This window comes from Capra hircus, chromosome 28 (assembly GCF_001704415.2).
Source record: "Capra hircus breed San Clemente chromosome 28, ASM170441v1, whole genome shotgun sequence".
NCBI lineage: Eukaryota > Metazoa > Chordata > Mammalia > Artiodactyla > Bovidae > Capra > Capra hircus.
This window is the reverse complement of record NC_030835.1, coordinates 17,123,395-17,136,659: the sequence shown is the minus strand read 5'-3', so window position 1 is coordinate 17,136,659 and position 13,265 is coordinate 17,123,395. Positions and strand designations below refer to the sequence as shown.

General features: G+C 38.1%; 1 protein-coding gene across 4 annotated transcripts in view; it reads right to left on the bottom strand.

The window, feature by feature from the left end:
• MICU1 (mitochondrial calcium uptake 1) overlaps nt 1-13,265 on the bottom strand; it is a 226,954-nt gene that overhangs the window by 84,009 nt on the left and 129,680 nt on the right. For all 4 annotated transcript variants that reach the window (XM_005699177.3, XM_013975660.2, XM_013975661.2 and 1 more), the window contains 2 exons: nt 8,908-8,990; nt 4,099-4,296 (listed from right to left, as the gene is read on the bottom strand). In XM_005699177.3, the coding sequence (XP_005699234.1) occupies nt 4,099-4,296; nt 8,908-8,990 (281 nt within the window). The remainder of the gene's footprint in view (nt 1-4,098; nt 4,297-8,907; nt 8,991-13,265) is intronic.

The following is a 13,265-nucleotide window of genomic DNA, read 5'->3' as shown; positions in this document are numbered from 1 at the left end:
CGGGAGCTGACTGTGGCTCAGATCATGAACTCCTTATTGCCAAATTCAGACTTAAATTGAAGAAAGGAGGGAAAACCACTAGACCATTCAGCTATGACCTAAATCAAATCACTTATGATTATACAGTGGAAGTGAGAAATAGGTTTAAGGGACTAGATCTGATAGACAGAGTGCCTGATAAACTATGGATGGAGGTTCATGACATTGTATAGGAGACAGGGATCAAAACCATCCCCATGGAAAAGAAATCCAAAAAAGCAAAATGGCTGTCTGGGGAGGCCTTGCAAATAGCTGTGAAAAGAAGAGAAGCGAAAAGCAAAGGAGAAAAGGAAAGATATAAGCATCTGAATGCAGAGTTCCAAAGAATAGCAAGGAGAGATAAGAAAGCCTTCCTCAGCGATCAATGCAAAGAAATAGAGGCAAACAACAGAATGGGAAAGACTAGAGATCTCTTCAAGAAAATTAGAGATACCAAGGGAACATTTTATGCAAAGATGGGCTTGATAAAGGACAGAAATGGTCTGGACTTAACAGAAGCAGAAGATATTAAGAAGAGGTGGTGAGAATACACAGAAGAACTGTACAAAAAAGATCTTCACGACTCAGATAATCATGATGATGTGATCACTAATCTAGAGCCAGACATCCTGGAATGTGAAGTCAAGTGGGCCTTAGGAAGCATCACTACGAACAAAGCTAGTGGAGGTGATGGAATTCCAGTTGAGCTGTTTCAAATCCTGAAAGATGATGCTGTGAAAGTGCTGCACTCAATATGCCAGCAAATTGGAAAAGGTCAGTTTTCATTCCAATCCCAAAGAAAGGCAATGCAAAAGAATGCTCAAACTACCACACAACTGCACTCATCTCACACGCTAGCAAAGTAATGCTCAAAATTCTTCAAGCCAGGCTTCAGTAGTACATGAACTGTGAACTTCCAGATGTTCAAGCTGGTTTTAGAAAAGGCAGAGGAACTAGAGATCAAATTGCCAACATCTGCTGGACCATCGAAAAAGCAAGAGAGTTCCAGAAAAACATCTATTTCTGCTTTATTGACTGTGCCAAAGCCTTTGACTGTGTGGATCACAATAAACTGTGGAAAATTCTTCGAGATGGGATTACCAGACCACCTGACCTGCCTCTTGAGAAACCTATATGCAGGTCAGGAAGCAACAGTTAGAACTGGACATGGAACGACAGACTGGTTCCAAATAGGAAAAGGAATATGTCAAGGCTGTATACTGTCACCCTGCTTATTTAACTTCTATGCAGAGTACATCATGAGAAACACTGGGCTGGAAGAAGCACAAGCTGGAATCACCATTGCTGGGAGAAATATTAATAACCTCAGATATGTAGATGACACCACCCTTATGGCAGAAAGTGAAGAGGAACTAAAATGCCTCTTGATGAAAGTGAAAGAGGAGAGTGAAAAAGTTGGCTTAAAGCCCAACATTCAGAAAATGAAGATCATGGCATCTGGTCCAATCACTTCATGGCAGATAGATGGGGAAACAGTGGAAACAGTGTCAGTCTTTATTTTTTTGGCCTCCAAAATCACTGCAAATGGTAATGCAGCCATGAGATTAAAAGATGCTTACTCCTTGGAAGGAAAGTTATGACCAACCTAGACAGCATATTGAAAAGCAGAGACATTACTTTGCTGACTAAGGTCCGTCTAGTCAAGGCTATGGTTTTTCCAGTGAGAGTTGGACTGTGAAGAAAGCTGAGTGCCGAAGAATTGATGCTTTTGAACTGTGGTGTTGGAGAAGACTCTTGAGAGTCCCTTGGACTGCAAGGAGATCCAACCAGTCCATCCTAAAGGAGATCAGTCCTGGTTGTTCATTGGAAGGAATGATGCTGAAGCTGAAACTCCAATACTTTGGCCACCTCATGCGAAGAGTTGACTCACTGGAAAAGACCCTGATGCTGGGAGGGATTGGGGGAAGGAGCAGAAGGAGACGACAAATGATGAGATGGCTGGATGGCATCACCGACTTGAGGGACATGAGTTTGAGTGAACTCTCGGGAGTTGGTGATGGTCAGGGAGGCCTGGGGTCGCAAAGAGTCTGACATGACTGAGCGACTGAACTGAACTGAACTGACTCCCTAATCTGCTTTATAACATTCTACTGCATTGGCTATCTACATGGTATGTCAGTGGGCTTTAAGCTCTCTAGCATCTCAGGGTAAAAGACAAAGGTCCATGCTCTGTCTCTTGAGACTCTGTCATGTGTCCAAGAATGAGTGTCAGGCTAGAATGTGGTAAAGCCGACATCTGCTCCATATTCTGATGACGCCGTACTGTTGTTTAAAGTTTGTCAAAACTGCCATTCTGACTTGTGCTTTATATTCTAACTACATTTTATACGCCATGCTAAGTTGTAACTATATAATTAATAAGTTAAATAATTTCACATTCCCAAATTATGTTATAATGTTTCCAAAGAAGACCGTTTCAGGTATGCATACAAGGGGCCAGGAACTCTTACACAAAAACAGCTGGACTCCTGAAAGCAGAATGTAAAACTCCCATGTGAAAGATGTCCTCCTTATACCGGCAGGAAAGAAACAAAGAAAGGCAACTGTGGACAAGTAACTAAAACATATGGGGGACCAAAGGAAGATAAGAATTATTTTAACAAAATCTGTTTGTATAGATAACTCTTGACTTTGACTCTCTTTTTCTGGTGATAAGAATGCGAACTTCATAAAGCTAAGTTGCTTCTCTCTGCTCAACTTAGTATATAAACACTTAGCCCAAGCCACTTCTTTGGGTCTTCATTTTTTTTACGGGGATTCCCATCTATGTGTAAAAATCTGTATACTTCTCTCTTGTTAATCTGCCTTACATTAATTTAAGACTTGGGCCCAGGTGCAGACCCCAGGAGGATAGAGGTAAAGTTTTGTGCCCCCTGCACTATATATAAAATAAATAAATACTTACCAAGTATTACAGGGGGTACAAGAGTCTCTTGAAGGAGGCTGAATATGGAGAACCATTACTTTGTTATTTTAAGGTACATTCCTTAAATATTAATTATACTATTTCCAAAAAAAAACAGTGTGAAAGCACATTCTAAAGTTAGATCTGATTTTAGTATGATCTATTCTTCTGCTTCTCTTCTAGAGAATGAATATTAAGCACTGTTCTGATCAATAATGGGAATTCAGTTAGGACTTTTCAAACTGTCTCAACTGAGGTAAGTGGGTGGAAGAGGTGGGAGTAGTATATTAGAATCTCTGGGGAAAGATGGGAGAGCAGATAGAGAAGTAATATTCAGAGTTTAAAAACAAAGCAGCACTTTTCTCCAATAGTTTTATGTGTTTTTAGTCACAGTATTTAATGTTTTAAAATTTCAAATAACATTAAAAGCAGGGCATATGTTAACCCATAAAAGGGGGTGGAGAAACACCAGCATAAGGGAATTTTTTAAAATCTGAGGAAATCAGAGACTTCATTTTTTTGTCCTCTAACAAAAATGCATACAAAAGGCATTTAATGCTTGTTTTGAACCGAACAGACTCAGTAGGCAACTAATCCAAAAGCACTTAATTCAACAAATACAGGCACAGAAAAAGGTAATAATACTCTTACAGAGTTGTGTCCAGGAACTGAATACTATGATGGTCTAAACTTTAAGTGGAAAAGTAAATCCTCAAACCCAGTATGACACCTTTGTAACTCTGAGTACACATATCTTTATTTCTGACCTTTTGTGTTTCCAGCTGTTATTACCTTTGTAAACTTTCATAGGAAGAGCTCCTTATTATCCTCCCTGCCTTCATCCCCTGGTGACTTTTACACAATAAGCATACATGCTCAGGTTGAAAACTGCTCTGACTCCTGAATTTCTTTCTCCTCAAGCTGAGCATCCAGAGACAACTAAGATTTTCAATTTAGACTTCTGGGCTTTCAGTCCTAGAATCATATTATTTCCTACTTGCTGTCAGGCTGCAGATCACTGATAAGGTTCAAACCAATCAGTTCTCATGGTTGGAGGTAGATAAAAAGAATACCTATGGTACAGGCCCCTCCCAGCCTAGAGGCTCTTCGTGGGTATATGATGGACAATGTCCTGAAGTCCAAGAAATACCTACCTCCAGCTTCAGAACATCGTGCTGCAGTTTACGCTGAAATTCAAGGAAGTTTTTGATTGTCAGCTTCCCCTTGAGATCAGCTCCAAAAAAGTAGGTTGTGAGGGCTGAACACAAGCCAGACTTGAGGGTGTTACCAGTTGTAGGACGATCTCTGTGACGCATTCCCATGCTGGTTTGGGAGCGAATAATGCTCTGAACCTAATGGAGAAGCAAACCCCAGTCCAGAAAAACATTACAAGATAGAAAATGTAGAAAACTAAGAGTAATAACAGTCAACTAGTTACTATCTGCCTACACTGTGCTACAATTCTCTCTTTTAATGCTCACAACAATCCTATGAGGTAAGTCCAATGATTATCCTCATTTTACAGACGAGGAATTTGAGGTATGCTGTTAAGTAACTTCCCTGGTGGCTCAGATGGTAAAGTGTCGGTCTACAATGCGGGAGACCAGGGTTCAATCCCTGGTTTGGGAAGATCCCCTGGAGAAGGAAATGGCAATCCACTCCAGTACTATTGCCTGGAAAATCCCATGGACAGAGGAGCCTGGTAGGGTACAGTCCATGGGGTCGCAAAGAGTCGGACACGACTGAGCGACTTCACTTCACTAACCTGCTTGGAGTCAAGTAGCCAGCAAGTAATAGAACCGGTAATACACATGCCTGACACGTTTATAATGGGAATGCTCTTAAAAATCTCTCTTGAGAAAAAAGTATGCATTTGTTTAAGGCTTGAAACCTCACACACAACACTAAACTAATCATCAGCCTCACAGTAATACCTTCCATATCTCAGGAGACTTTTAAAAATTTCACACTTCTACTATTGACTCTCTAGTCGTGACGAGAGGCAGTACAGCTATAGGCAAATACTTGATATCTAAGAGAGGCAACACACTAATTAGAATGATAATGCAAAATATAAAGTTGGTACGGAGCAATTCTCCAAGAGAAGATGGGGAATTGGTTTAATCTTTGAGAAATTTTAAATGAGATTCTGAAAAAAGAATAATTTTGGGGGCTAGCAACCATGGCCTAACTATTGATATACAAAATGAGCTTTTTGATGCAAGTCTATGACTGCTATAGCATATTTTCCCCCCACTGGTTCCTGCAGTCTTTTCTACCTCTTTACAAGCTAATAAAAACAACTATTTAGAATAAAATTATAATATGTAAAGACAGATAAAGTTATATTATAATAGATAAATAATATATATAGCCTTGTGAATAATGATTTTTAAATTGCTAAATTAGAAAAGTATAATATTTAAAAACTTAAGATTTGTAACAATGGATTTACTTATTTAAATGTCTTTTATTCATTTTATTTATTACCTATGACCATACAAGAGACTTACTTAACACAACTGAATAGTCCCTGGCTCTAAAAGGTAACAGTAGTATAATGGAAAGACGTGAGATGAGGAATCAGGAAACATGGGGTCTAATTATGTTGCTCTGTAGTACAAGCACAATTTATATAGGTCATTTAACTTCTTTGGGCCTTAGTTTTCTCACTGGAAAAGTTCATGGTTAGAGGACACTGTCTCTAAGTTTCCTTATAAGTTAATATCATAAATGCTTCTGATTATGCTTTTTTTCTGGGTTCATGTTTTATCAAGTGAATAAGACTGTTTGACGTTTGTTTTTCATGCACGTGGAGATTTGAAAGATGGATTTTTAAATTATTTACGTTGAAGATTTTTAGACTTCAAATTGAAATACAGGATAATCAGTGCAGTGCTGCTTATATTTGAAGGCAATACACAATTCATTTTCTCTGCCTAACTGTGAGAACTGAAGAATTTTTTAGTAGCAGTGAATCAATATTGTGTACCACTGTCAGGACCTGTCATGATTTAAATTTTGCCTGTGCTGTAATATTGTAGCTTATACACTTTCAACGGTGGAAACTGTATGTTAGCTTCAAAAGTGTGGTGCTGAAGCGTTTGTGTGAAAATTTCATCCCCTTTCTCTGTCTCACAGCTGACAGGTATTATTTCTCATACTTTAATACTGAAGAAATTTCTGTCATGGCCTGGGTGAATGTAGCCCTGACAGTTATGAGTTTTTTAAAAAAAAATCTTTTGGCTAGGTTAGTTCTATTTTATGATCTGCTATGAAATGGGTTAAAGAAAGGGATACATGTGGAAGAAAGATCGGAGAAAGCTCACACTTTATTTAGAGTTGAGGAATGCTTTTTATTTTCTTTTTTATTATTTGTTTATTTTGGCTGCACCACACAGCATGTGGGATCTTCTCTGACCCCTTAGGACCAGGGAGTGAACCCATTCCTTCTGTGGTGCGAGTGCAGAGTTCTAACCACTGGACTACCAGGGAAGTCTGAGTAATGCTTTTTAGTAATTTATGTTTATGCACGATGAAAGTGATTTTTGAAAACGATGAATGAAAGAGTAACATCAGGTATTAGTTTGCCTCATGTCACTTTCACTTGGAAGACACATAATGATGAAATGTGTGTGTCTTCATATTGGTCTGTTTAACTTTTTAAAATAAGCTTAACAAACAAACTGTCAAGAAAATACCTATTTAGCTAGAAACTAAAGGAAAGTTTGAATGATTGAAAACTTAGTGCATTTTCAACCTAATTATTATTATTATATTGCCCAAAAATGTAAAACACAGAAAGATGAAGCTGAGAAACTTCTAATAAGAGCTATTCATCCCTGAGTCACCTTATAATTATTTTTCTTTTTCTAAAGAGTTTTTACATCAAAATTTCTTGTGATCAATATTACAAGTTGCATCAGTTTAACACATCCAGTTATCAGGGGATCATATTAGATGAAATTTATATTCCCTTCTCTGTCAGGTGAACAGAATGGTGAAGCGATTGCTACAAGTCATTCAGCCTATCAACAGCAATGCCAAAAATATTGGTGAGGATATGGAGAAAAGGGAACTCTCATGCACTACTGGTGGGAATGTAAACTGGTGTAGCCACTATGGAAAAGAGCATGAAAGTTTCTCAAAACATTAAGACCGGAACTACCATATTCAGCAATTCCACTTCTGAGTATCAAAGAGAAATCAAATCACTGTGTCCAACAGATATCTTCAGCTCCCCACCATATTCACTGCATTATTATTTACAATAGCCAGGACATGGAAACCACCTAAGTGTCCCACTGGCAGATGAAGGATACAGAAAATATCACACAATGGGAATGTTATTCAGACATAATTTAAGAAGAAAATTTTGACATTTGTGACAACATGGATAAACACTGAGCACATTATGCTACATAAAATGTCAGACAGAGAAAGGCTAATATTATATGATCTCACTTATATGTGGAATCCAAAAAACAGCTGAACTCATAGAGGACAGATCGTTGGTTGCCAGAAGCGAGGGGTTGGGGGTGGGCAAAAGGAATGAAGGTGGTCTAAAGCTATAAACTTCTAGTTATAAGATAAACAAGCCTTGGGGATATAAGCATGGAGACTATAGTTAACAAACAAAATTGTGTATTTGAAAGTTGCTAAGAGAATAGATCTTAAAAGTTCTCATCACAACAAAAAAAATTGTAACTGTGTGATGATGAGTATTAACTAAACTTATTGTGGTAACATTGCTATATATATATTGCAATGGTCAAATCATTATACATATATGTATATATATATATGTATGTGTGTGTGTGTCAAATCATTACATCACACACCTAAAACTAATACAATAAGTTAACTATATCTCAATAAAAAGAAAATAGTTCTGTATAAAGTAAAATAGTTCTGTATAAAATAAAATTTAAAATACCAAAATAAGTTCTATTTACAATCATTTGAGGCCACCCAGTAATATCAGTAAAGTGCAGAATTACAGAAAACTGAAGGTATTAGATGGACATAGCTTGCAAATTGAATAAATATCTATAGGGATTTTGAAATCTTTGTGTATTTTTTACTTAAAGATACACTATACCTGATACTTTTTCCTACTTCCTTTTGGCCCCTTTACTCATTTTGAATACAAAAGTACTTTCTTGCACGTATAGATTTTTTTCCTGTTTTGAAAATACTTCTATTAATCATAATAATTATACTTGGAGAGGTACCATGACCCTCCAAGGATAGAAGTTTGATGGAAATATAATCTCTTCCTAGAATTCAGAAGAAACTATATACATTTATGGCCTTCCCTGGTGGCTCTGATGGTAAAGAATCTGCCTGCAATGCAGGAGATCCGAGTTCAATCCCTGGGTCAGGAAGATAGCGCCTGGAAAAGGGAATGGCTACCCACTCCAGTATTCTTGCCTGGGGAATCCCATGAAAAGAAAAGCCTGGTGGGCTACAGTCCATGGTGTTGCAAAGAATCAGACACAACTGAGCGACTAAGCGTAGCACATACATTTATGGCTAGAACCTGCTACAGTAAAAGGTATGGTATCATTTTTCCTTCCCTCATAGAAATCCTTTCAGAACATATGTCATACATCCTTGTATTCTGGAACTTCCTGGCACAAAGAGGCTATTTAATAAATACTGACTGAATATATGATTGAATAGCCATAACTTAGCCTCTCAACATTAGACTCTAATTCATGTCGGGGAATTAGAGCAAACTTGACCTGAATCATATGCTGAAATAATTTCTTACATTTAGAGTAAAAACAAACAAAAAACCTTCATCTATCATAAGTGGAGATAATTCTGAAAAATGATCCTTTAGGTACTTCAAAAATTGGATAGCATCAGAATATACTATCAAGGCCAAAGTAACTCCAAGGCACATGAAAATGTGTTGAACATTAATGTATTTAAAGGAAATTTCCAGGAAAACTTGCCTGTTCAAACTCTTCCATGTCTACTTCTCCATCTCCATTCAAGTCAAACATCTTGAAGGCAATTTCAAAATTTCTCTGAGGAGCTGTAAGTTAGGAAGGAAGGAAGGGCAGGAGGGAAGGAGGAAGGAAAGAGAAAAATATTTAGAAGGTATTGACCAAAAATAAAAAATCATTGCTTTTTAAGAAAAAAGGATGGTTAAACATTAAAATGTAACTTCAAGTCAAAGAATGCCACCACATTTATCTTGATTAACCTTTTAGCAACAGTTCTTAAAACCAAGAGAATTTTACCATGGCCAGTAAAGATAGTACTTATCTATCTTTGTGTTCCAACACTCTCTTAAATACTTTACTTTCTTAGAAACCATCTTCTCTTAATTGAATAACATTACTGTTGTTCTGTTACTTAAATGCAGTGTTATTTTTCTGGGCATGAAAGTCTATTTGGGGTGAGATATACTGCTGCAAAGTAAGAAGCTGAAACTATCTTTGTCTTGCCTTTTTAAAACAAGCTAGCTTTCTACCCTGCTCTTTCTAGTCTCTCTATTGTAAGTACAATCAGGAGTTCAGTGGCTATCACTCTGCCAACAGGTTATTATCAACACATTATCTATACCATTCTCCTCAATGTCACTATAGCTCTGTGGTAAGGCAGAAAAGCACATGGTCAGCTACCCAGCCCCCTATTTTAATTGTGTCAGCTTGATACATAGATTACTGAGTAAAGTATACGTAAATGTTTAAAAATCAAAATGAAAAATACAAAGCTTGAGAAGACAGTGTATTTTTTTTCCCTTAAATGAATGGTGAAAGTGTTTCAGGACTTCTTCAATGTCCCCAGATCAATCAAAATACAATTATTATATTTGTACATTAGGATAAAATATAAATTCAACAGCCCTCCTCTCCTTCCTTACCATGCTAAATATTCTAGTAAAGAAAACTAGGGACTTCCCTGGTGGCACCCAGGCTCAATCCCCAGTTGGGGAACTAAGATCTCACAAGCTGTGTGGCATGGCCAAAAAAAGAAAACTAAGTCACTTACTTCCTTCAGTGCTTCAAATTTATTTAGCTATAGAAAATGAAATTTCCTATATATATCCTAATACTATCAAATTAAATTTTTAGTTAATATCACTTTTAGTTTAAAAAAATTAAAGATAATATGTAGACAAAAAAGTAAACAAGGGCTTAGTATATTATGCATTACTGTACACAGTTCATATCCTGTCTTGCTCATTAATTTGTCAGTATCAACACTTTCTAAGCTTAAATTCCATTTTCAGCTAGCTAGCCTACTAGGTGGGTAAGCTCCTGGTTTTTAGTTGCCTGGGTGAATCATTGCTTCTCAGTTTCCAACTGCCTCTTTCGCTTGATACTGGCTTCCAACAGGTTTGCTTTTCTTAGGCCACCAGTATGACTGCTGAGAAGGATGCAGGGCAGGAGGGCGGGGATTCGATTTTTGTATATTTATTGTCACTTCTTAAATTATTCCCATTTGTCTGGATGCCATCTTTTACTGAAGAGTTACTATGTGCCAAGCACTGAACTGGATAATTTTAAGCTGCTTTCTAATTTTGTACTCTCAATCCTGAAATTATTTCTTTCTTAATTTTTTTTTTTTTAATAGAGTAGGATGTTGGGGCTCCAAGCCACTAAATGACTCGCTCAAAATCACAGCTAATAGGGAACAAACAGAACTGGTAAGTGACTGAGGTCAACAATGACTATTCATTATGTTCCACAGCCTCCAATATGAAAATTGTGGTTCTTATAATAATAAACACACTCTTCATTCTGGTATGCTCTAACTTAGAAACAAAACAACAAAACATGACTCACTGGTTATGTCAGTCTCTGAAATAGCTTAGAGTTTCAAGTTTCATCTAACGGACATTCCAGATATCAAAGAAACATTGCATGTACAATGCTCAGTAGTTTAAGCTTAGTTGCAATCATAGGCATAGGCAACATCAGATTCTGTAATGGGTTTGTCATATGTTTTAAAAATCCTGAATATAAATTCTGTTCTTCCCTATTGTCTCACAAACTTAGCTCACTTCACTCACATACATTATGTACCTAACCCTTGTAGATACTTGAAATTTTAACAACCGCAGACAATATGAGGCCACTGAAAGTTTTAAGCAGGGGAGTGCCACAATCACACAGGCATTTAGAAAGAACTTCTCTGGCTACAGTATGAAGAATGTACTGGAAAACAAAATTCAGTCTCAGAGAACATCATTAAAGCTCCTGAAACTTTAAAATGTGAACTGAGGTGATGGCAGTGGTCATGGAGAGAAGAAAACAAATTTGAAATAAGGGGACAGAAAAGTATATAACTTAATGATTAATTAGCTGTGATGAACTGAGAGTAAAAACGGCTGACAGCATGACTGGCTTAGGCTACCAGGTAGCTTCAGTTCAGTTCAGTTCAGTTCAGTCACTCAGTCGTGTCTGACTCTTTGTGACCCCATGAATCGCAGCACGCCAGGCCTCCCTGTCCATCACCATCTCCTGGAGTTCACTCAGACTCGTGTCCATCGAGTCCGTGATGCCATCCAGCCATCTCATCCTCTGTTGCCCCCTTCTCCTCCTGCCCCCAATCCCTCCCAGCATCAGGGTCTTTTCCAATGAGTCAACTCTTCTCATGAGGTGGCCAAAGTACTGGAGCTTCAGCTTTAGCATCATTCCTTCCAAAGAAATCCCAGGGTTGATCTCCTTCAGAATGGACTGGTTGGATCTCCTTGCAGTCCAAGGGACTCTCTCAAGAGTCTTCTCCAACACCACAGTTCACAAGCATCAATTCTTCGGCACTCAGCCTTCTTCACAGTCCAACTCTCACATCCATACATGACTACTGGAAAAACCATAGCCTTGACTAGACAGACCTTAGTCGGCAAAGTAATGTCTCTGCTTTTCAATATGCTATCTAGGTTGGTCATAACTTTTCTTCCAAGGAGTAAGCGTCTTTTAATTTCATGGCTGCAGTCACCATCTGCAGTGATTTTGGAGCCCCCCAAAATAAAGTCTGACACTGTTTCCACTGTTTCTTCATCTATTTCCCATGGAGTGATGGGACCAGATGCCATGATCTTCATTTTCTGAATGTTGGGCTTTAAGCCAACTTTTTTACTCTCCTCTTTTAATTTCATCAAGAGGCTCTTCAGTTCCTCTTCACTTTCTGCCATAAGGGTGGTGTCATCCGCATATCTGAGGTAGCTTACATATCATTAAAGAGAAAAAGGTAATGTAAAAGATTTGAGGAAAAAATGATTTCAGACAAGATCTGCTGAATTCTAGGAGTCCACAGCATATTCTGATGAAAATGTTCAGGAGACAGTTGGAAATATGGGTCTAAAGCTTAGAAGAGAGAGCTTAAAGCTAGTAGTCATATTAGCATAAATAGATACACACCTACATATGCATTGGAGAAGGAAATGGCAACCCACTCCAGTATTCTTGCCTGGAGAATCCCATGGACAGAGGAGCCTTGCGGGCTACAGTCCATGGGGTCATAAGAGTTGGACACGACTGAGTGACTCTGACTTGACTTGACTTGACTACATATGCATGCTGAGTCGTGTCTGACTCTTTGTGATCCTATGGACTGTAGCCCACCAGGCTTCTCCATCCATGGGATTATCCTGGCAAGAGTACTGGAGTGGGTTGCCATGCCCTCCTCCAGGGGATCTTCCCGATCCAAGGATCGAACATAAACCTCCTGCATTGCAGGCAGATTCTATACCACTGAGCTACCCGGTTAGCTTCAAAGACCTGAAATGAAGATGTCCAAGGAGAACTAAAGATTGAGGAGAAGCATACAGAAAGGACAGAAAGAAGTTGGAAGCTAATATTTAAGGTGAAAGTAAAAAGTGAGGAAGCAGTGACAAAGTGGTATCACACCATCAAGAGAAATGTGGTTCAAAACGAATAGGAATAGGGGAAGATTTGGCCAGAGGCACTCAAAGGGTTGCTATTCATGAATTACAGCAGCATTCTCATTTCCTGTCTTCACTGATTACAGAGACAATGCAGAGTTGTTAAATTTTTAGGTTTATCATGATCTTCTATTCCTACTGTCTTACAAGTTCTGTGATGGCATACGCACAGGCATTTAAATGACTGAATGAGTTATTCTGGCAACTCATACTTAATATGATCTCCTACAACTAAGGTTAAATTCACTTTACCAAACAAAGAACATCTTGTACTGCTTCAGGTTTCTTTATCTTTTTAATCCTGGCTTACTCTCAAACACAGTATTTGCTTTACGTGGAATGACTTTAAGAGTGTTTATTCAAGAATATGCGTTGACACTCTCAGGCTGAGCTCTTGCGCCCTGGTCACTGATA